This window comes from Capra hircus, chromosome 13 (assembly GCF_001704415.2).
Source record: "Capra hircus breed San Clemente chromosome 13, ASM170441v1, whole genome shotgun sequence".
Lineage (NCBI taxonomy): Eukaryota > Metazoa > Chordata > Mammalia > Artiodactyla > Bovidae > Capra > Capra hircus.
The window spans coordinates 32291907-32316842 of record NC_030820.1 but is presented as its reverse complement, the minus strand read 5'-3'; the positions used below and the strand labels follow the sequence as shown (position 1 = coordinate 32316842).

General features: G+C 42.8%; 1 protein-coding gene across 7 annotated transcripts in view; it reads right to left on the bottom strand.

Moving 5' to 3' along the window:
* The window catches only part of CACNB2 (calcium voltage-gated channel auxiliary subunit beta 2), a 421050-nt gene that overhangs the window by 19872 nt on the left and 376242 nt on the right, over window positions 1-24936 (bottom strand). For 5 of the 7 annotated variants that reach the window (XM_018057157.1, XM_018057158.1, XM_005687989.3 and 2 more), the window contains 4 exons: window positions 19116-19249; window positions 15336-15416; window positions 14816-14874; window positions 5218-5327 (listed from right to left, as the gene is read on the bottom strand). In XM_018057157.1, the coding sequence (XP_017912646.1) occupies window positions 5218-5327; window positions 14816-14874; window positions 15336-15416; window positions 19116-19249 (384 nt within the window). Of the gene's footprint in view, window positions 1-5217; window positions 5328-14815; window positions 14875-15335; window positions 15417-18950; window positions 18971-19115; window positions 19250-24936 lie in introns of all 7 variants that reach the window. The other 2 variants (XM_018057159.1, XM_005687990.3) reach the window with 1 other exon arrangement.

The window sequence follows — 24936 nt, the reverse complement described above, 5'->3', positions numbered from 1 at the left end:
TAGAGAAATCCTGACTCTCACCTCTGGATTCCTGCCAGTCTTCTCCTTCCCTCTGTCACTAATTTACAGCCTCTCTCATTCTCTAACCTGAATGATGACAAGTCCCCTAGGTGACCTCCTGTCCAAGTCTTTGCCACAACCCAACTCTGCTGAAGGGATACTTCTAAAGGCACCACTTAAAAAAAATCGCAGTATAGTTGCTGTGAAAAGTGAAAGTGAAGTGGAAGTGTCAGTTGCTTAGTCGTGTCTGACTCTTGGCGACCCCATGGACTGTAGCCTGCCAGGCTCTCCTGTCCGTGGGATTCTCCAGGCCAGAATACTGGAATGGGTAGCCATTCCCTTCTCCAGGGCATCTTCCTGACCCAGGGATCGAACCTGGGTCTCCTGCATTGCAGGCAGATTCTTTACCGTGGGGTTGCAAAGAGATGGGGAACGTGAAGGAGAAAACTCTAGGACAATTTCCGCATTATATAAGGTGCACGGATGTACAACAGGGTGATTCAAGATTATATTCCATTTGTAGTTATAAAATACTGGCTCTAAGGACTTGCCTGGAAGTCTAGTGACTAAGACTCCATGCTCCCAATGCAGGGGGCCTGGGTTTGATCCCTGGTCAGGGAATCAGATCCCACATGTTACAAGTAAGGATCCTGCATGCCGTAACCAAGACTGAATATCCAGTGTGCCACAGCTAAGACCCAGTGCAGCCCAGTAAATGAATATTTGAATGTTAGCTCTGTTTCCCATGTTGTACAATACATCCTTGTAGCTTATTTTATAATAGTTTGCACCTCAATCTCCTCCCCTTATCTTGCCTCCACCCTCTGCCCTCTTCCCACTGGTAACTAGTCTGTTCTCTGTATCCCATCAGCTTGTAGAGGCGCCGGTTTCAGTACGTACCTACTCATCTACAGAATGTACTATTTCTCTCTGAAGCTGCTTCGGCAGAACAACAGAATCCTAATTTCCCTCTCACCTCTCTCCTGTCTGTTGCTTTTCCCTTCTCCACATTTGCCATCAGAGATCCTCCTGGAATGTTAGTCACCTTGTGCCGCCCCTCTGCTTCCATGCCTCTTCCTATCACATCTGCAGTTAAAGGCCTGAGAGTGCGACCCAGTCAGGCCCTCCACCACCTCTCTGATCTCACACCCTCATCATTCCACTCCAGTCATACCGGCTGTCCTGCTCCCTCTTCAGCCCACTGGACATACTTCTGCCTCAGGACCTTTGCACCTACTCCCCTGCTCTGCCCAGAACTTCTCTCTTCTCTCGGGTAGCTGCCAGGATAAAGAATTCGTAACACAAATGATTCTGCTAAAAGGTCACCTCCTAGGAGAGGCCTCTCCTGACTTCCTCACATAAAATCATACCCTTGTCCTCGGCCTACTCTCCACCTGTTGGCCTGTGTCTTTTTCCAGGACTCATCAACCACTGACACAAGTGTTAACTGTCTGCAGCCACATCTAGTAGCTTCTGTCCATATCTTCCCTGTGAAACATGAGCGGGAAGATGTGCTGTCCTTCACATCTGTCTCCTCATGCTCACCCCACTCGTTTCACGGGGAAGATACAGACAGAAGCCCTCAACACAGGGGGCCCAGGTTTGATCCCTGGTCCAAGAACAAGATCCCGCCTGCTATACTAAGAATTTCCATGCTGCAGCTAAAAGATTTTGCATGCCAAAATGAAGACTGAAGATTCCACATGCCATAACTAAGACCCAGTGCAACCAAGTAAATAAATATAAAAAAAAAAACCCTAATAGTAAGTTACATGTGTAGCAGCCATTAATGCCAAATAGATGGAATAGTTGCCAAAGCCATTTCATTTGATCAAATTAGTACTTGATAATAAACAGGATTCGAACACAAACCTGCAGATGTGTTAACTAAAATCTCCAAATTGTTTTTACAAATGAAACAAAAATGCTGATAGTGATATAATTACTGATGTAACCTGAGTATGAAGGGATTTGGGGTTATAGCCATCATTTATGGAAGTTGTACTATGTTTACTCTTTGCAGTAATTCCACAAGGTAGCTAGTATCATCTCTTCCTCTCTCTCTCTTTGGGTTTAGATGAAATGACACCATATCCAAGTCCCTGAGTCCTTGTCCTTTGAAATAAAATACTTTTTTGCTTTAGTCTCCCAGACCTTCCTAAGTCTCAAAAAGCTGACTTAAGAGTTAATGATTTGGGAAAAAAATGGGCAGAAGCCCTAAATAGACATTTCTCCAAGGAAGACATAAAGATGGCCAAGAGGCACATGAAAAGATGCTCAACATTAGTTGCCGGGAGCCAGCGTGAGGAATCCCACAAGGTCATGCAGCAGAGGCCTGATGGGCAAGGCAAGTCAGGCCTCAGGTTTTCCCCCTGATATTTCCTGAGCATGTACCCCCCAAAATAAGAATATGCCTGCCTTATTGTATTGTACTTTTCCACTCTTCTGACACTCTCTGGAAAAAGTTAACTCAGGGCTTTAGTCATCTGCATTTAAAAGGGATGTTTCAGTTCAAACCCCCTCTGATAACTCTCTAGCTTGCCTAACAGGTTCCCCTGGACCTCTTACAGCTAGCGAATTGCTTACAAAACCCCAACCACAAGAGGCACAAAGCTTAAAACATCTTAAAGATACAGAGCCTTTTTTAAAGAGCTAAAAATCATATTGGTGACGGATTTCACTGTTGACTCAATAATTGCTGCCAAGCCTCCATATTCTTTATCTTTTAGGCACCTGGGAGGATGTTAATCAATGTAAATGGGATATGGAAAAAGATAAATAATAGTTTTGATGTTAGCAACACTAGACTTTTGAGTTAATTACTTTTGTTATAAATCACTGTACTCCTTTTACTTGTTATAAATTGCTGTATCTTTGCTATGTAAGAATGTAACTTTAGTGCTGAGAGTGGCACCAGACTTTGGGAAGAACAACACAGATAAGTCTTCTGGTTGACAAACCCTTATCAGAAAAAAGGCTGTAAAATGTTAATTGGCCCTTTTGGCCGGAAGATGATGTAAATTACCTAAGACAGGTATGCAGAGAGAAAAGCCTGGTTTTGATAAGAGTCTAGGCTGCTAACGCTACATAACTTTGTATTACCCATTGATCTCTATGTATAATCAAAAGTATAAAAGGCCTTGAAGGACAATAGAGGGGGGGCCAGTCATTGGAAGGACTGGTTTCCCCCGTGTCTTCTCTTTACTCTAATTTCTGGCTGAATTCCCATCTGGGGCGTGGAGGCTTGCCATGTCTACTTACTTGCCCCGGCTTCTAAGATCCACGCGAGAGGGAGCCCAAGGTGGGGCACCCCCCGCTATTCAAGAGGACGCTGGCGGCCTAATGTAGATGGTGCAGGTTCCTTATCTGGAACCTTATTGGCTTTCCACGTAAACCAAGTTATTCAGCCTCTTTTCTCCACTTAATTTTCCTACTACACTATTTCTTCCTAATCTAATCTTATATTTATAAATAAATAAATTTTTTCCTCGCCTATGCCGTCCCTGCTTCGAATCACCCTGGATCCACCGGGGCTGGACCCCGGCAATTAGTCATTATGAGAGTAATGCAAATCAAAACTAAAATGAAGTATCAATTCACACCAGTCAAAATGGCTATCATCAAAAAACCCACAAACAATAAATGCTGTAGAGGGTGTGGAGAGAAGGGAACCCTCCTACACTGTTGGTGGGAATGTAAATTGGTGCAGCCACTATGGAGAACAGCAAGGAGGTTCCTTTAAAAACTCATAACAGAGCTACCATATGACCCTGCAATCCCGTTCCTGGACACATATGTGGAGATAAACATGGTACAAAAGAATACATGCACCTCAATATTCACTGCAGCACTGCTTACAACAACCAAGACATGGAAGCAACCTAAATGTCCATCCACAGAGGAATGGATAAAGAAAATGTGGTACATATATACAATGGAATATTACTCAGCCATAAAAAAGAATGAAATAATGTTGTCTGTAGCAACATGGATAGACCTAGAGGATTGTCATACTGAGTGAGGTAAGTCAGAGAAGGAGAAATACTGTATGACATCCCGTATACGTGGAATCTTAAATGATACATACAAACTTATTTACAAAAGAGACTCACAGACTTAGAGAACAAATTTATGGGTGCCAGTGGGAAGGATCGGGAGAAAGGACAGTTAGGGAGTTTGGGATTGACATGTACACACTGCTATATTTAAAATGGAAGAACAACAAGGTCCTACTACATAGCATGGGGAACTCTGTTCAGTGTAATGCGGCAGCCTAGATGGGAGGGAGTTTGGGAAAGAATGGATACGTGTATATTTACCGCTGAGTTCCTTTGCTTTCCACCTGAAACTATCACAACATTGTTTTTAAAAAAAGTTAATGATTGAGAAATGTGAAAATGTAGACGCAAAGAATAGCTGTTGGGCTGGGAAACTAGTAACGATTTAGACTATAAAGCAGCCACATAGCAGAAACAACAAACTCCCAGTTCTTGAAAGATACAAAGGCCAGATACACATTCTTAAATTGTTTTTACAGGAAGCAGACCCCCACCAGATGAAAACTGCTGATCGTAAGAACAGAGAAGCTAGACTGATTGAAACCAGAAGGTTGATGACGCTTGAGACTTCATCTTGATGCCAACCAATCCTAGAACTGTGCACGAGCTGATCTTCTCCCCTGCAGCCCCCTCGCTCACACTGCCTTTAAAGCCCCTTCCCTGAAGCCATCAGGGAGTTCAGAGCATTTGAACATGAGCTGCCTGTTCTCCTTGTTTGGCACCGGCAAGAAATGCCCTTTCCTTCACCACAACCTTGCATCAGTAGCCTGGCTTCACTGCCTGCAGGTGAGCAGAGCCAAGTTTGATTCAGTAACAGAAACTGAGCCTTAAAGATATTAATGACTTTGCTTGCGACAACACTGTTGTCAAAGCGAGTTTATTTAGAGTCTATAGACACCAAAGCTCATGTTAGTGATAACAGACAGCATCCAAAACATTCATGCTGACAGCCTGTGGAATTTTTAACTCAAAAACTTTCAAAACAAATCCTTCCATACCGTTAAATCACTAAGACAGTAGCAGTGGCTACTGCTGACACCTGTCTGTTTTGCCTATGCACTCTGACACATGGAATTATCATCTAGTCAGATCTGCTCACTGGTAGCCTCAGCAAAAAAGGTTTAAATGGCTTCAGCTCATTGGCGATGGACACACTTACCTAAGCTTGACCTCGTGTTGGATCTTTCTATTATTGCATGCTTACTGGGATTGTTTAAGACAGAGCGTTTGGCCAGTGAGATGTCGGCAGTGACTCTTGTGATGGAAATCCTGTTGGCAAAAAAGCAACAGATCTGAGGTTATTCACTGAATAAAAGGGGAGAGAAATGCATACCCCAAACTCATCCAAGTATGATACGTGAACTGAAGTGTGAAAGTTACTCAGTCGTGTGTGTCCGACTCTTTGCAACCTCATGGACTATACAGTCCATGGAATCATCCAAGCCAGAATACTGGACTGGGTAGCCTTTCCATTCTCCAGGGGATCTTCCCAACCCAGGGATCGAACCCAGGTCTCCCACATTGCGGGTGGATTCTTTTGCCAGCTGAGCCACAATATAGACCATATTTTTAATCAAGAAATGTTAGGGCACTTAATCATTCATTTTTCTCTTTGAACTTTTTATTTATTTTCTATTGGGGTGTAGCTGATCATTCATTTTAATTCTGCACCTACCTAACTTAGCATGTATCGGTTGCTTACCAAGTGCCAGGCATGCCCTTAGCATCATCTCATTACCCGGATTAACTCATTAAATCATTCTAAAAACTTCAGTGGAGAGGATATTCTCCCACTTTTGTTGATGCGGAAAAAAAAAAAAAAAAAAAGAATCATGGGTAGATTGTTTATCTAAGGCTATATTGTTCCTAAAAGTGATGAAGCTGCAATTTGAACCCAGAACTCCCGAGAGTCTATATTCTTAGCCCCTGTGTGGTAATCCCTCCTGTAAGTATGGTGCTGTGATCAGCATGAGGAATAAATAAGAACAAGACAAACAAGATCCTCTCTAAGAGAGCTGAGCAGCAGAGATGGGTCATAAATAAGAAATTAATAAAGTATTACAGGTTAGGAGGAGTGTTCTGAAGAAGACCCAGAGGGTGTTGTGGCAGACAATCATGAGTCGAGGAGAGGGGGTCATTTCAAATAGGGTAGACATGGGCACAGCAAAATTTGGGAGCTGGGCAGAGTAAATGACTTAGGTTGGAGACTGGGCTGAACGAACAAGCCAGCAGCAGGGAAAATGTGGAGTAAAATGGCTCATCAGACCTCTGAAGAAGAAGGTGAAGGGGGCACCAGAAGTAAGAGATTTGGTTAAAAGTCTGTTCCACAGTTAGACCCCTCCACCTCCCCTTTATTACATCAAGCCATGAGGTGGCCGTCCTTTTCCTGTGTGGTGTAAGACCACTGACTGGTCTAGTCTCTCCAGGAAGTAAAATAGGGCATCTGCTACACAGAGCAGGGACAGAGAGAAGAAAAGGATTTGAAACGCTGAACCCCCAGTCCTCTTCTGCATCCTAGAATTTTGGTAGCCAAGGGTATATGCCCTAGGTGTCAGAATGGAAGATTCTTCTCTGGGGGAATCTGACCAACAAATAGAAAAGACCCAAAGAATAGGCATTGGGGGTTTCCCATGGAGACTGCCCAGTGGGGCTGTCCTACAGGAAACATTGTGTCTTAGGAGCACAGAATCTCCAGTTGATTATTTGATGTTCTATTATTATACTTGAGCACACCAGTCGTCCCTGGGCATCTCAGGAGAACTCCTCACATGAGTGACCAAGACAAACAGAAAAACCACCTATGACTAATGCCCAAAGCTGAATGCTAAGAGATGATTATACCTATGAAACTAGAACAAAATTCTATTTGAAGACTCAGACTAAGAAAGAGTTTCTGGAAATTAAAAATATAACAGGAGAAATGAAAATTCAAAAGAGGGGCTGGAAGCCCAAGTTAACGAGATCTTCTAAAGAGTAAACCTGCAAAGACAGAGATAGAAAATAGGAGAATAAAGGCATAAAAACTAGAGAATTACCCAGGAAGTTAAACTTCCAATAATAAGAGCTCCAGGAAAAAGAGAACAAGGAAAACGCAAGACACGAAGGTAAAAAAAAAATTAGAATTAAGAGTCTGATTTTCCAAATGGAAAGGGGGAGCCCAGCAGAAAGCTTGAATCTTCCACATCAAGACATATTCTTTTAAGTGTCATGACGCTGGGGACAAAGAAAAGCCTAAAAGCTTCCAGAGGAAAAGGCGGGTCCCATACAAAGGGTCAGGAATGGAAATGCTTGTTCTTCTCAACAGCAACAACAGTTGACACAACACTGTAAATCAACTACACTTCAATAAAAAATATTAAGATTGGAACCCCCCCTCCAAAAAAACCCCCTCAAAACACATAACAATGGAGACAGAAGGCAATTGAGCAAAAATCCTTACAAATTCGGGGGGGGGGGGCAGGGAATTATTCCAATCAGAATTCCATAAGCATTGTAACCATTTCTCAGTTAAATAGGAGGGCTGATTAAAGGCATTTTAAAAGACATTCAGGGTCTCAAAAAGTTTTAATGTCCACTCTCTAAAGAAACTGTCAGAGGATATTGTTGACAAAAAAGATGGAGGTAAATCTTGACAGAGATCAGTTGATCTAGGGAAAAGGGGTTCACACCCCAAAAAGGTGGTGATAGGCATAATGAAGAGAGCTGTCTCATAGTGACATCTATGCACTCAACACAGAGACAAACCATCCAGGCCAGGGCAGGACAGGACATTCCTGGAGAGAGGTTCAGGAAGACACAGCTGAGGGACACCTGGATGTGTGTGAATCTATTGTGAGGAACTTGAAACAACCAGGGGAAGAGTGTGTGGCTGGACTGGCACCAACTATATAGAAAATTAAGCATGTGTAGAAAGCAAAATTATTAATCTCATAGATGCCACAAAGAAAACACATCAGAAAAAGTAATGCGAATATATGACATGGCTCATTGAAATCTTATTTACACGGTCATAATGCATCCGAAATATAGAACCAGCCAAAATTATGATGTAACTGTTGGGAGAGTGAAGGATGAGATGGATGCAGGTGTGTAGATGTGAGAGACACAAACAGGAGGAATTATGCATGAGGCAGCTAAATAGTCTTCATCGTAGGAAGTCCAGAGAGAATGCCTAACCGTGAATGAAGCATGGGATTTAGAGGCAAGGAGTAAAAACTGAAGGAGTTAAGTGGTTGCCTCTGGAGAGCAGGACATTTGGTAAAGTGTGGAAAGGGAATTACTGGCTTTTGCAAAACAAAATTAAAAATCTGTTGATTTACATACTGTAACCTTTACTGTATACAGTTTCCTGAATTTGGACCAATTCATAAAGTCCTGTCACATTCATGACGTGGGACAGTTCCATTAGCTTCCCAACCCCACCCCTGTCAATCATGGGCTGTTTTCTATCCCTATGGTTTTGCCTTTTCCAGAACATCACTGTAGCCTCTTAAGCTGAGCTTCTTTCACTCTGCATAAGGGATCTGAGATTCACTCATGATGTTGTATCAATAGTTCACTCCTTTTTACTGTGGAGTAGGACACCTATTTACAAAAATCAAGTGTATTTGACTAAGTTTTTTGTACTATGAGGACAATTTTGCTTTACATGGAAAAAGCGATAACCAGAAAAGCAATATTAAACCCAGCCACTTAAACACAGTTTCATTTTGACTTCCCAAGGCATTCACAAGTTTGAGTTCAGATGACAGGTGTTCAGCAATTATTTAAAAATGTCTTTATTTATTTGGGGGTGGGGGTGGTAGAGTGGAGTGATGTAACAATATTCCTTTCATGTTGAGCACCTACATGGCATTGGAGGGTATCGGTCATTCCATGCAGACTTATGAAGTGCCTACTAGGTGCAAATCTTCATTCAGAGCACTATTATGGAACTCAAATTCTTGTGGGGTGGAGGGAGGCAGGGATATAGACAAAGAGATGTCTGATGTCAGGTGGCATTAAATGCCATCAAAAAAACAGTGCAGGACAAAGGAATGAAGTTGGGTCATTTGTAGAGATGTTGATGGACCTAGATAGAGTCTGTCATACAAAGTGAAGAAAGTCAGAAAGAGAAAAACAAATATTGTATATTAAAGCATGTATGTGGAATATAGAAAAAAAGTACAGATGAACCTAGTTCCAGGGCAGGAACAGAGACACAAACGTACAGAACGGATGTGTGGACACGGGGAATGGGAGGGCGGGATGAACTGGGAGATTAGGTTTGACATAGATACACCATGTGGAAAAGAGAGAGCTAGTGGGAAGCTGGTGTACCACAAGGAGCTCAGCTCAGTGCTCTGTGGTGACCTGGAGGGGTGGGGTGGCGGGGAGGCTCAAAAGGGAGGGGACCCACACACACAGCTGATTCATGCTGTCGCACAGCAGAAACTAACAGAACAGTGTAAAGCAAGTATCCTCCAATAAAAAAATTATGCATGACAATAAGGACATAGAACGGGTTCTGAGGATGGCATATTTTCATGTTCAGGGAAGACTTTTCTGGAAAGGTGACCTTTGGACGAGCCACGTGGATACTGTGGGTTGGGTTTTGTATGCAGAGGAGGAGTCAGGACCTGAAGTGCTGGGCATTAAATCAGGCCCACTGAGTGGGACCAAAGGCCTGCTGAGGACCAGGATCTAAAGAGCCCTGGACACTCACTGGGAGACAGGCTGCCCCCTGAGGGAGACACCCTGGGGATACAGTGGTGACAAGACATACAAAACCAGGCTGGAAGCCTCTCACAGTCAGCCTGGGGGGATTCAGCCAGGGGACAGGGTTTTCTTTAATGATCCAACTTCCTTTCTGCCTTTCAGCACAGGCTTTGTTTTATCCCCACTTGGCGGGGCTTCCACTGCCCTGCTTGTGTGGTTTGCTCTATAGGCTGCAGGAGGAGAGCCACCGTCCTGCTGCAGCTCCTTACGTGATGCTTCTGGACTGTCACTGCTTGAGGTTCCACCAAAAGACAGACCCTGAAAATCCTAAAGGCAAAAGTCTGGGGACAATTCAGTGTAGAGGAGTGGTCCTCAACACTTGCAGTGTATCAAAGCTGCCTGAGAAGACTTTACAGTTAGATAAAGTCCCATCCTAGACATTGGGCTTCACTTAATCACAGGTGGGATACAAGTCTATGACATTTAATTAAAAAATTTTTTTTGGCCATGCCACATGGCTTGCAGGATCTTAGCTCCCTGATCCTAGCTCCTTCTCCCGGAGAAGGCAATGGCATCTCACTCCAGTACTCTTGCCTGGAAAATCCCATGGATGGAGGAGCCTGGTAGGCTGCAGTCCATGAGGTCAATAAGAGTCAGACACGACTGAGTGACTTCACTTTCACTTTTCACTTTCATGCATTGGAGAAGGAAATGGCAATCCACTCCAGTGTTCTTGCCTGGAAAATCCCAGGGACGGGGGAGCCTGGTGGGCTGCCGTCTATGGGGTCGCACAGAGTCGGACACAACTGAAGCGACTTGGCAGTAGCAGCAGCTCCCTGACCAGAGATGGAATCCTTGCGCCCTGCAGTGGAAGTGCAGAGTTCTAGCACTGAACCACCAGAAAGTGAAAGTGTGAAAGCATTGTGATCCCATGGACTGTAGCCCGCAGGCTCCTCTGTCCATGGAATTCTCCAGGCAAGAATGCTGGAGTGGGTAGCCGTTCCCTTCTCCAGGAGATCTTCCCTACCCAGGGACTGAACCTGGGTCTCCTGCATTGCAGGTGGATTCTTTACTGTCTGAGCCACTAGGGAACTGCCAGGACATCTCCTAAGTCTGCTACATTTTAAAACCTCTGCTGGTTTTAAATTGGCAGTCAGGGTAGACAGCCACAGGTTCAGAAGAACCTGCCTCACATCTAAGTACATTTTCCACATGACAAAGTGATGTAATGTTTCCCAGCACTGATTGCCAGTAAGACTCCTTAGCACAGGGTTTACCATGGACCCCTCCCTACAGAATTCAGCACACATGCCAAATGCTTCTGTGACAAGACCTGACATTTTCAGAATCACTGGAGAGGACAATCGAATTAATCACTGATGGTGGCTTTTCTTTCTTGCCCCCAATTTCCTTGTTAATTTACCTGTCATTGTCCTACTAAGTGAACAGGAAGATTGCTTTGTTCGCGGGGTGACACGATTGTTTAGGGTGGATCTGACTGAAATGGGCTTGTCTAGTGCATGTAACAGAAAGGACAATAACTCATCATCTCTCTGACATGACACACTTAAGGCTATTTTAGCAATAAGGGTCTTGATTCTGACAGCTCTCCAGGGCATCAACACAAGAACCTAACTGGGTTTTAGAACAGAAAATAATTCCTCTCAAGAATCTTTTTATCCTCAATCCTTCCTTTCATATTTTTTCCCTCTTGGGCTTTACATTTTTTTTAAAAAATATACTTTGTTGAGTTTTCCCTGGTGATCCAGTGGTTAAGGCTTCACAGTTCCAATGCAGGGGATGTGGGTCCAATCCCTTATCAGGGAACTGGGATCCCACATGTGTGGCATGGCCAAAAAAAGTATTTTGCTTAATAGATAACACAGGAGTGATCCATCGTCCCCTCCTATAACTGCATGTCTATTTAGAATTAGCCACACTCATACTTGTTATGAGTTTCCACCCTCTATGGGTGTCTGGCCGACCAGAAGCAGACAGCGTGTGATTTACTAACTCTGGATGTCTTGCCTTGAGTGAAAGAGTTAACATTTTGCATGACTTTTTTGAAATTCTGCTTTACAGACCCTATTCCTTCCTCTGAAAGTGAAAGTCGCTCAGTTGTGTCTGACTCTTTGCGACCCCATGGACTGTATAGTCCATGGAATTCTCTGGGCCAGAATACTGGAGTGGGTAGCTGTTCCCTTTTCCAGGGGATCTTCCCAACCCAGGGATCAAACCCAGGTCTCCCACATTGTAGGCAGATTCTTTACCAGCTGTGCCACAAAGGAAGCCCAAGAATACTGGAGTGGGTAGCCTATCGCTTCTCCAGTGTATCTTCCTGACCCAGGAATTGAACCAGGGTCTGCTGCATTGCAGGTGGATTCTTTACCAACTGAGCTAACAGGGAAGCCCCTTCCTTCCTCTGAGGATTTTTAATTGGTGATCACAGGCCTACAGTGGTGAATTCCAGTTTTAACAGTTCAGAGGAACCATGGCAGGTCCATTCATAAAGCCACATGGAAACTACTTTGGGCCAGAAACAGAAGACTGATACAACATTGAAAATACTGTCTTTGTTTCTTAAATGAAATCGATCTGGATGGCTAATACGGTAGAACATGGGTCCATGATGCACCCTGTAGCTGGAGTCTATCTTCCAAGTTCAGAGCTTAACTCAGGTTGAAATAGAGGTCAGGGAACCCATCTCATTCCCCCATCTTTGGCATTTAGAGAAGAGTAGTGGGTTAACTCAGTCATAGAGAGTGAAGTGCCTGGTCTAGCAGAATTTTCTGGGTAAGTAGGTTCATGTAGACAATTCCAAATGGTGATAAATGACAAAGTCAAGAACACAGAAGTGAAAGCTACATGGGCCCAATTAGAGGTTGGGCCAGAGTCTAGACCAAGCTGAAGGCCCAAAGATCAAGCTGTGATTCCCAGCATGAAATAAATTATATTTTATAAAGTCATGCAAAGCAAAACTATTTAATGAGGAACATCTGATTAGGAAGACTCTGATTCTAAAGTCTTTGTTTTTTTAGTTTTGGCTGTGCTGGGTCTTCATTGTGGGCACAGGCTTTTTTTTTTTTTTTTTTTTTGAGTGTGGCATGCAGGCTTAGTTGCCTTGTGGTGTGTAGGATCTTAGTTCCCTGACCAGGGATTGAACCTGTGTCCCTTGCATTAGAAGGATGATTCTTAACCACTGAACCACCAGGGAAGTCTCGTGAAGGCTTTTTTGAAACACAGATTCTAGTTTCCATTTTCTGTCTCTTTCAGTCCTTTGCTTTCAGTTCTATGACTATTCCAGTAGTCATGTATGGATGAGAGTTGGACCATAAAGAAGGCTGAGCTCTGAAGAACTGATGCTTTTGAACTGTGGTGCAGGAGAAGACTCTCGAGAATTCCTCAAGCAGCAAGGGGAATCAAACCAGTCAATCCTAAAGGAAATCAATCCAGGATATTCTTTGGAAGGACTGATGCTAAAGCTGAAGCTTCAATACTTTGGCCACCTAATGCAAAAACTGACTCACTGGAAAAGACCCTGATGCTGGGAAAGACTGAGGGCAGGAGGAGAAGGGAGCAGCAGAGGATGAGATGATTGGATGGCATCACTGACTCAATGGACATGAGTTTGAGCAAACTCTGGTAGTTGATGAAGGACAGGGAAGCCTGGTGTGCTGCAGTCCATGGGGTCATAAGGGTCAGAAAAGGCTTAGCAACTGAACTGAACTAACAATATCCTACTATAAAAGCTCCCCTCTTTGCCCTGCCTCCCCTACTGATTCTGGCTATGGAACAGATCTTGGTCCTTGTCTTTGAAGAAAGAGTTCAACAAAGAGACAAAATTTATTAGAAGCACAGTATGCATGGAAAGCACATGGGGGGACCTGGAGTAAGCTTGCACAACAGAAGGTTGCTTATTGGGGCAGTTTTCCAGGTTGTCTCTGGCTAATCATCTCACTTGTGCCCATCTCTGGTCTTTCAAAGGGCAGCAGGAAGCCAGCTGCAGGTGTTCAGCCTGGGGCCTATCTAACTCCTACCTCATGACCAAAGTCAATATAAACAAGAAACAGTCATGAAAGCTGGTGTGTTCAAGGAAGAAAGCGAGAGATCTAAAAGAATAGCGAAATCTACAGATTCCATTTACTGCACTTGTTTTGCCAGACAGGAAAAGGAAAGAAATGTGGAGAAGAGAGGCACCCAGTGTGTCTCATTAAAAATACAGAAATACACCCTAGCTCTGTCTGCTCCCAGGTTCCCAATAACCTATGCTTAGTTTACATTTAAAAGCTTCCAGTTTAGACTCCAATCCTATCTTTGATGCTTCAGGAGTTGGCTGAAATGTTACTATGGTGCCTACTGGTTATTTGATTCAAGGCTGCCATTCAATACACCCCCAGTAAACTCTGTGAAGCCAAGGCCCTTGTCTGATTTTGCTCCTCACAATGCCTGGCTCAGCAGAGAAGGGGAAGGCCTGCGATAGCAGTGTGGGTGGAGATGAAGAATGGGATCCAGCACCAGGTAGGGGGTTTGCCATCGCTCACAGTAACAGGAGAAAAGGCAGAACATTCAGGCAAATAAGTAAGGGGGATGGGTGTGCGGCTGTCGGAAACACTTGGATGGTCTCCTCTGCTTGCTTCTGTTTGCTCAAAGCAACAGGAAGCAAGTTCACCAGGAAGCTCAAGAGGAGAAGGGCTCGATGAGCAAGTAAATGCTGTGAAAGCCTTTCAGAGGAGTAGAAAAATGGATGGAAGAGGCACATAGAATATGATTCCTGGGCAGCACTGAGGGCTAGCTCGTCGTGAATTTAGGGTGAGACTCATCAGCAGGGGTTTGACCAAATTCAGCTACAGATGCAGTGTAGGAACGGAGAGCTGAGGTTGTGTGGAGTAAGTATGATAAATACGTACTGAATCAGATCGAACTGAATGGAACTTACATCCTGTCACCACAGAGGTTTGAGAAGCCAGTGTTCTCTTAGGATCCATCCACCTGCCCCACCCAGGTTTCAGTTTCATCTTTAAGGAAAAGATCCACAAAACCCAGAATTCTGAAATACTTACCGCCCTTCGAATCTGTGTTTTAAAAAATCGAACAGTGCTTTTTGCATCATATCTGTGACCTGCAATTGAGCACACAATAAGACATGAAAAAACATTACTAATTATGATAAAACAGTCTTATGCCTCTTAATGTTAAAAATCAAGGCTTCCCATTGGGAAAAAGTAGCATGTGAGGGTCGCTCCCTTTTTCTGTGGCTGAGCTTTGATACATTACAATGAAAAAAGACAAAGTTTCCCAAACTCACTCTTGGAGGGACTGTTAACAACACTGCAAGGGGCCTCCATCAATCTCCATTTGACACTGTCTCCCCAGACTGAGTCAACTGTGGCATGTATACATCTCCAAGGCAACAGCCAAGGAAACAAAATAGAACAGAACTGTAGCAATGTACCCCGTGGCTTGAAAACAACATGCTTTGCTGCCACCAGCTTTTTTCCAAGTTCAAGAGTCAGGAGAGGGAGGTGTGCAAGGTCAAGTCAGCATGCAAGGTCAAGGATGTGCCAGAGGGCAGCTACCTACCTCATACCCCTTCAGAGAGGGGCCCACCAGGACCACAGGTCGCATGGAAGGGACCACATCATACGGAGGGGTATGCTCTGTCTGCAGAGAGAGGAGACGCCTTCAGATGGTTAAAAGGCAGAGGGAACTCAAATATGCAATGCACACACTGTTCTTTCTCAACTCTGTGATACCAGGCACTAACTTCCCAGACACTGCCATTCTTTTTGCACCGGCTTCTTTTTCCAAATAAACCCAACCCAAGACTGGATGGTTTTATTTCCCTCATGTTTCAAAGTGACTGAGTTGTCTAGTTTTCTGGCTCTCCTCAAATGCTCCTGATGTTCCTAATGCAGGAGGGGCTGCTTTTGAACAAAAAACTAGTTAGAACAGACAAATACATGCCTCATGCAGGAGAGGTGCTTTTAAAAAGCTTGACCGGAGGTTAATACTGCTTTTCAGATCCATTTGAGTTTTCTCAAGAGTTGAATGATCAGACTCCATGTGGTTAATGACAAAGAAAAGAAAGGTCTTTGGGTTTTAGATGTTGGTCTTACCTGGAGAAAACCTTGGTCTTTTGTGACCAAATACTTGACAGTTTCTATTTTGCTGTGAGAGTTTGGAGGAGCCTGCATGCTTGTTTCAGTAAATGGAATCATGATCACTCTTCACAGCCGATGGATCTATATGTTTAGATTTTTGGTTTCTGTCCTTTGGAACTTAAAACACTTACAATGTCAGGTTTATGGGTCTTGGAGGGAAGATGGTTCTCATGCATTAAATATCCGAGCAGGCCTCCACGGCCTCACAAGCTTCACTGTCATCCTGCAGTTCTCATGTGCTTCTCAAGAACTGGTTAGGAGGTGTTTCTCTTACATAACTAACTGATTCCCTCCCACAAGACTGTATTTCTTTTTTAGAAGAGCAGGGGGAGGACCTAACTTTGTAGCCATTTCTAAAACTTGCAACAATTTTCAGCTCTTCTGCTTCTAATATAATAATGACAAGAAAGATTTCCCCCCAAATTAGATAACTTATTTGTTTAAGGATCTTAAAATTGGCTATTTTAATAGAAGAAAATGTTAGAGTGACTGGGAAAAAAAATGACTTCTTTAATGTGGAAGACAGAACTATGGCCTGAGACACTGAGATAAACAAATCATGCTGGCAGGAGTCTTCCTGCATTGAGGAGTGTCTGAACAATACATATATGTTAAGAATCACACCGACCAAAAGAAAAATCTCTGAACCGCTGGAAGAATTTAGTCAACTTATTGCAGATGTGAATGCCATTTTTGCATCAGGCTGCCGTTCAAGAACACATTACTGTTGCTGAAGATGGCCCTTTACCAACTTTCTGACTTGGATCCAATTTACTTTGCTTGGGGCATGGCAAGGGGACGAAAAAGCATTTCAAATTCAAAAGTTTCCATTGGAGTTTTGCCCATAGTCATGGACAATAGAATCGGAGGGGAGAAGCTATGACTGTGACTGTGCTGTCTCAAATTTTACTGCTGAAAGCTTTATCTAGTGCTCAAAATGAATTTTAATAGATACAATCAAGGTAGAATACATTTTTAAACAGAAAAAACAAACGAACAAACCAACAAACCCAAGACAAACAGAGCACAGTGACAGCACAAATGCCACACAAGCATCACTCTAAAAGCAACCTAGAACATGGAAAACAATCTTATCATTGCATCTCAGGTTGTTGTTGTTTTTTTTTTTTTTTTGGTTTTTGAAAAGTCTATATTGAAGCTGACCACATCATTAATAACATAAGAAGAATGAATACCAGTGCCGAAGGCATCATAAGCATATTCATGAGATTATGACATGAAATTAATTCAGCAAAATTATTCAGTTATTGCATTTATACCACCTGGGATCAGATTGAAAATATTTAGAAGTCCTTATAATTATGTGGTCTAAGAATACCTTTTGCATCATTATAATTAGTAATATCAGTTGCATGCATTTTAGCTCCCAAGAAATTTTATTTCAAGTCTTTAAATAGTCAGTGGCCCAGTATTAGATGGGTCTTGGGTTCCTTTGATTTGTGACTGCCAACTATTAATAGCAATGCTGCTAATCAATCAGCTTCTTCAATCAGTAGGGTAGCTACAGAAATTACCTTATTTGATGGAATATTGGAACTTTATACCCTATAGATCAGTACACCATCCTTTTTAATCTATCCTCTCCTGCTAAGTGTAATTTGTTCAAATTATTTAGTGGAAGAATTACAATAAACATTTTTCATGTTTTGGAATTTAGGAGTCAGCAAACTTCAGAAAAACCTATCAATGAACACAGTTTTCATTCATGTTCCCGTTGGGTAAAGCTCAGAGCAGCTGAGCAATGCTCAATTTTTAGGTTTCTGCTGCTCTGAATCCTGTTAAGTCACCTGGCTATAAGTTTTAGTGGTGACAAGAAGAAAGGACCAGAGAAATGGACCCACTGTCGTGGATGGATAGTTGGCTGTGGCTTTTGGTGTTCACACAAAAATCCAGGGGTTTTAATTTTTGCTTGGAGTATCTCAGTCTTCCGCAATGAAAGCAAACACAATTTATTTTTAAAAACAAAACAAAACATAGTTCAGCATCTGACACCTCATTGATGACTCAGAGTTCCTCCACAGGGCAGAATCCTACTGTACAGAAGAGAAGGGCTCAGGGTGTGGAGAGTTGGAGGCAGAGGAGATTCTACTCCATGCCCACGTATGTCGTGAGAGGTTGTGCTGGACTTGCTGACATTAGAAAGAATGACTCTAAAGACAGCACAGTGCAACAGGCGGTGGACAGTGGTATATAAAAGAAAGAAAGGGGGATTGTGGACGGGGAGATTATCCTTAAAAAATAATGCTTCAGAGCTACAAAATGTGCGTGGAAGAAACAGATTTTGGAGTCAAGAGAGCTCAGCAGTACCCTAGTTTCCAGTCAGGGAACCAAGAGGATCACTGGGTAGCATCTTGGTTGGCCAGTGGCAAAGGCTCTACGCACAGCCACTGTGTCACCATCCGACGGGTGGGATGCTGAGATCTGAGTGACGGAGGAGGCAAGAACATGGGGAGAGGATTTATATATGACAATAGGAAAAACTCACAGTAAACCGCCAAAACAAGCCTGCAGTTTTCCACTGGTCTTGTTCATCTGCAGATTTTGCACCTAGTGGATTAGAAGTTTAAATAACTGACTAAATTAAAAATTGAAGAATTGAAAAAAAAATTTTTTTTTTAGTACAAGCTATGTATCTGGATATCATAAATCAGAATCTAATAATGGCTTTTCATATGCTTGATTATCAGTTAAATTTCCGGAGGAAAGAAAGTGATAGAGACAGAAGCATGCCCGAGAGAGGTGCATTACAAATGGAGTCTTCAGCATTGGACGTTCCTAGAATGTTGGAACGAATGCCCTGGGTGGTAGCTGTTATTCCATCAAAAAGGCTAAGTACTGTAATGGTGCTTCCGCAGGTCACTCACTGAATTTAGCTGGTCTGAATGGACTCAGTTAGCTGCTTGATACATTCTTTTCTTAGGACAGAAATGATCGTGTTGAATATTAACTGTGGGACTGAATGCTAATGATGCCAGGGGCAGGATAAACACAGCTTATGTCAATGTGAACTTACCGATTTCTGCTTCTGCTTAGCTACAGCAGCATGGAAAAGAAACAAAGAATAACAAAGCATGCATGTTATTGGCTTTATCAAGGACGCAGACAGTCCACAGGACTAGAAATGTGACGCAGTGCAGTTGAGCGCGTGGACAGACGCAAGCTTGGAAGTTCATGTTACCTTCTTAAAGAAGGGCATTCTTTTCTCTTTGGAGTGGGGTGACGTTACACTGTTTGCACTGGGTTTAGGGGAGCGGTGGTTTGCTGGAATATCATTGTCTTCTGCATCTAAGCCAGTAGCATCTATGTCTATAGCTATATACAGACAAACAATTCAAAAATCATCAGGTAGATGGGAGAGGAAAAAATTGGTTATCAAAAAAATAAGATGAAAAGCAAACAAAGCTAATCATAGTCAAAGATCTATCACAGAGTGCTAAGCACAGTCAACAAAGTCAAGTTTCAAGGTAAAACACATAAAGACTGTCATCAAATTAAACAAAAATCCTCTCAATCTGTTGAATAAGATTTTGTTTTTAGAGGAACAAGTTTTTAAATTTGTAGTTTCAAATATAATATTGATATTTTCCAAATCAGCTGTCAGGACAGAAAACCTTTGATTCTTCCCATAGCTTAAACCAGCTTTCAGATAATCAGCAACCTTGATCACTTTATGCCTCCAATTTCTTATTGAGCTTGGATGAACATAAGGGCAGTGTGAAATGGTTCACTGAAATTATAAAAGGCATGAGAGGGACAGAGAGAACAGAAAATCCTAAATCCAGTGACATAAAGAAGTTATACACAAGACAAATGACTCCAGAGGGTCCCAGGATGGACCAGATGGAAATGATTTCACCATGATCTGGGCACTCTTGAGGCAGGTCTGATGGAAAACTAATTAGAAGCTATTGGATGCGATGACCTCAAAATGAATCTTATACAACAGCCTAAGTAGCCTCCTGATGATTTTATATAAATTCGCTGGATTTACATGAGAGGCAGCGGCAGAAGGGCAGTAAAACCCAAGGGATTATACCACTGATCTCCTCATCTGAAGAATGAGGGGTTTAGGTCTGTGGTTTGACATGCTTTCACCTTTTAAACTCATTGGCTCTGAAAACAGCACTGAAAAATTAAAATCTTCAATGAAAAATATTTATCATCTCCTTATGAGGTTTATACAGTGTATCCACATGCAATCACTACAGAATTTGATCCACGGCAGAAACCAGAGCTGGAAAGTATTTGCATAATCAATGGCAACTCTCTTATTTTTCAAGACTGAAAAGATAAATTCTCAGAGTTGAAGGGACTTGTTCTTGGCAAAAGCTCAGTATCTACTTCTGCCTCTGTGGTGCTATATCCCATCCCTCCACCAGGCTGCCTCTCCAGCTGAGGTCCTGCAACAATCCTGGTGCTCTCATCCAATTCCCTAAGCTTCCTGAGTAGGGTCATGTCATCAAGAGTCAGGATTCAGGAAGATATTATGGAGTTGAGCCCACTAGAAAATTATTCTGTCCTTTAGATGGGATCAAGTAGAAGAAGAAAAGAAGAAATCAACTTGTCCCAGGAAAACCTCATATTACATATGTCACTCTCTCTCTTTTTTCATGTCATTCTCTTAACATAAACCACAGTCCATTCAGATTTAAGGACCAAATTACTCTTGTGAAAGGACAGACAGCTTGGTGTTTCAACACCTTAGCTTCCATGCCCTCTGAAACGCTGGCTGCCCTGGCTTGTGACAGGCGCCGTGAACCTTTCCAAATGACCAGAGATCATCCAACAGGCGTCACGTTATTTTTCAATGTTGAAGTTATTATGGATGTTAGATGATTCACTCAGCCTTTCGAAAATGAGCTGTCTTGTTGAATTGTTCCTCTTTATTTGATTAGGTCGAAATACTGGGATGGAGCAAACACCTGGCATTGTTAGCACAGTGTTGCAAATATCAGCTCTTGCGTGCATAAAGCTGAGGTCGGATGCTCTTTCTCCATGAGTCATAATGGTCTGAATTAATTCCTGGTAGGTAGTTAGATATGCCCAGTAAATATGTCTTTCTCTTTATCCCATCTGTGCCTTTGGATAAGCTCTAGGATCAGCATGTGTTGTACAATAGAAACATTATGAAATGTGCCCAGTGTTTGAACTAATGCTGACGTGTATACCACCCAATGAGGCTCTTCCTTGAATCTCAGTTTAGGGAACATGTTGTTTGTGTCTTCCTGCATAAGATGGAGAGGGTGTGGGTCAGGTTTTCATTAGTCCCACAGTACAGTGGTCTCCCAGCATTTGGGGACCAGGAACCAGTATTGTGGAAGACAATTTTTCCATGGACCTGGTGGGGAACATGGTCTGGGGATAATTCAAGGGCGTTGCATTTCTCGTGCACTTTATTTCTATTTTGTGGCAATCTCAAGATATTATGCCTTGACTTTAGGGGTTAGGGTTCACACTCCCATGAGAATCTAACGCCGCTGCTAATCTAACAGGAGGCGGAGCTCAGGTTGTAATGCGAGTGATAGGAAGTAGCTGTAAATACAAATGGAGCTTCGCTGGCTAGCCTGCCGCTCACCTCCCACAGGACAGCCCAGTTCCTAACTGACTAGGAATCCCTGCTATAGTACGTCTTAATCCAAGTCAAGGACTTCCCAGGTGGCTCAGTGGTAAAGAATCCACCTGCCAATGCAGGAGACACGGGTTCCATCCCTCGGTTGGGAAGATCCCCCAGAGAAGGAAATGGCAACCTGCTCTGGTGTTCTTGCCTGGGAAATCCCATGGATGGAGAAGTCTGATGGGGTACAGTCCATGGGGTCACAAGAGAGTCTGACACGATTTAGCAACTAAACAACCACCATCCCAATCAGTTTCCCTTTTGGTGGTCAATTCTAATATGCTCTACCTTTCTAATCTGTTATTGGACTTATAAAGGCTACATTCAAGGGATAGTACCCTTGACAGCCTCTCTGAAATTGAGGATACTCAGTGGTCTTTCAGAGCTGACAGGACCTTGGGATGGTAAAGTTCAGGAACTGAATGTTATGATTGGTCCATTGGGTTTTTTATTTAAAGGAAGAGTGACAATGCATAAAAAGTTGAGCTGAGCCATAGCCCAGATGTTTGGCTACACACACACACACACACACACACACACACACACACACATACACAGCCTGAGTCAGGTTTGCAATTTACCTGCATTTGGACATAAGGGCTCAAAATCTCAAACTGAAGACTTCACAGTTTTCTAGTCTTGACTTTGGTTAACTTAGATCTAAAAGCATCTAAATCATTTGGCTACTTTCCAAACACATTCAAGAAATTTACTAAAAGTTGAGAAGCATGTTTGACTCTTTAAATGATTCTATATACTTTAATAGGCTCAGATGGTTCTTATTCTGAGAGGTGTGAGATGCTCCTTTTAAATTTCATGCTTGCATCAGCATACCTTGGCAAACGTTAGTATTTACTTGGGAAAACTGTCTCCTTTAAAAATAGTTTATTTTTGTCCTCTTCATGAGCATGCTTTGGTTTTAAAAATTATTTGTTTTTGGCAGAGAGCCTTGGAAATGTTTTTTGAACTCTAAATTTAAGCGTAATCTTAGACAGTTGGGTCGAGTTGAGTGATGTTCTAGGGTTGAGCGTGTGGACACACCCGTGTAGGTGTACAGTATGCTTTGTGCAACCAGCTACTGCCTCATTCCCCAGGGGTGAGGTGGGACTGTCTCTCTTTTTCTTTTTACAGTCATTTGGTTTCGGCTGTGCTGGATCTTTGCTGCGGCGGCATGGGCTTCCTCTAGCTGTGAGAGCAGGGGCTCCTCTCCAGATGGGGTGTGCGGGCCTCTTGCTGTGGTGGCTTCCCTGGCTGTGGAGCACGGGCTCTTGGTACATCGGCTTCCGTACTTGTGGCCTGCAGGCTCAGTGGTTGTGGTGCGTGTGCTTAGTAGGCCCGCAACAAGTGGGATCTTCCCAGACCAGGGATCAAACCCACGTCCCCTGCATTGGCAGGTGGATTCTTAACCACCGGACCACCATGGACGTCCGAGGTGGAAATTTTTCCTTTCCCAAATCCTGGAGACCCTCCAATTATATTTACTTGGGGCAAGTGCTGCTACTCTTTGGTCTTATAATGGGTGAGCTTACTTGTAGATAGGGCCTTGGGAAACAAAAGATGATGATTAATCATTGGAGGCCAATCCACATTTGATAGGTTCAACAGGTTTCCGTGGAACCTGTCTGAGAAGATTGGGGGAACCTCTCTGTAGAATTTTCTTAGGTTTTCTATTAGGTAAATTGTAGTGTTGATACAAAAGCATAGCAGGAGCCTAACATACTTACTAGGGCTTCACTGGTGTTTCATGGGTAAAGAATCCACCTGCCAACGGAGGAGATGCGGGAGACATGGGTTCAATCTCTGGGTCGGGAAGATCCACCTGAGAAGGAAATGGCAACCTGCTCCAGTATTCTTGCCTGGGAAATCCCATGGACAGAGAAGCCTGGAAGGTTACATTCCATGGGGTCGCAAAGAGTCAGACACGACTCGAGAGACTGAGCAGTCACATGCCTACAATGCATCTGTCACATATTTTGTAGGTGGTTAATATTTCTAGTTCACTTACTCACAGGGTGGTTTGCACTTGGTATTCAGAAAAGTAATTCCAAATTATAAAACTGTCTCTGTATAAAACTTGGGTGAAGTTAAAAATCTCTTTGTTTTCTTTAGACAGTTTTTTAACCAGATGAAAATGTCAGCACTTGCACATTGTAAGGTGATGATGATGAAGAGATTGTTTTTCAAAAATTATCTATGTTTTAAAGAATATAATTTGTACTTTTCCCTTTTTAAAATTGAAGTATAGTTGATTTAACATATCATGTTAATTTTTCCCATACAGCAAAGTGATTCCATTATGGGTTATCACAGGATATTGAATAAAAAAATCATCTTTATTATATGAAACTCTTAATTGAACTTGATGTTCAGGAATGACTAATGAGCATGGCAGTATTCTCCAGTTTTCCTCCCTGAAGAATCTCATGGACAGAGTTCATAGGATTACAGAGTTGGACATGACTGAAGCAACTTAACACATATGCACATAACATCCGCTACAGAAATGAAATGTTACTTTCCAAACACACTCACTTGTTCTTCAAAATGCATGTTGTTAGCTCTCATTATATCGCCAAGATGATGAGAAGGCTACATTTCAATTAAAGGAAACAGAAAACTTCTGGGTTGACAGAAGTGGGGCTGGCAATCTGAGGGCAAGGATGCTGTTTAACACAAGGAACTGGCATTTTCCTATTTCAGGAGCTAGTGACAGTCCTCAGGAGTCTCTGAGACAGTTTTGAAGACACAGAGGAAGAGAATAAGGTTTGCACTATAATCGCTGCAACTCCACCCATTTGAGGGGTAGAGAGAAGCCTCCTTTCCATTGGGCACTCAGGGAATATCTAATCACCACCAATCAGGGGAAGACAACCTCACATCATCCCTAAACGGCTCTGATGTTTCATTTCAAACATACTATTTTACTTAACTTAGAATTATAGCTAGTTGTAAGTACTCAACTTTGGAAATCAATATACATTCTAAAACAGTTGATTTCTTATTGTGCTCAGACTTTGCTCACTTAACAAATCCTCCAGTTTTAACTAAGAAGCTAGGATGGGTCTATGAAAGCTGCTAACATCTTGGAACAAGGTACAATCATCAGTAACAAGGGGGACCCTTAAGACCAGGCAGTCATGGTGCAATTATACTGTTCCTTCATTTCTCCACAGGGGCAGAATTCTCTGTCTTTGACCTCTTCCCACTTCTAGCTCCCTAGAAATCACCCAAATGCTCCACTGGCCCATCCTTACCATCTTCCTCTGACTTTCAATTGCATCTCTTAGCAAACTAAGACTCCAATCATAAATTTTCACCCCCATTCAACCAATTTGTCTCCTGTTAATACAGAACTCCAAGTTCAACACAGAATGGTAGAGTTGCC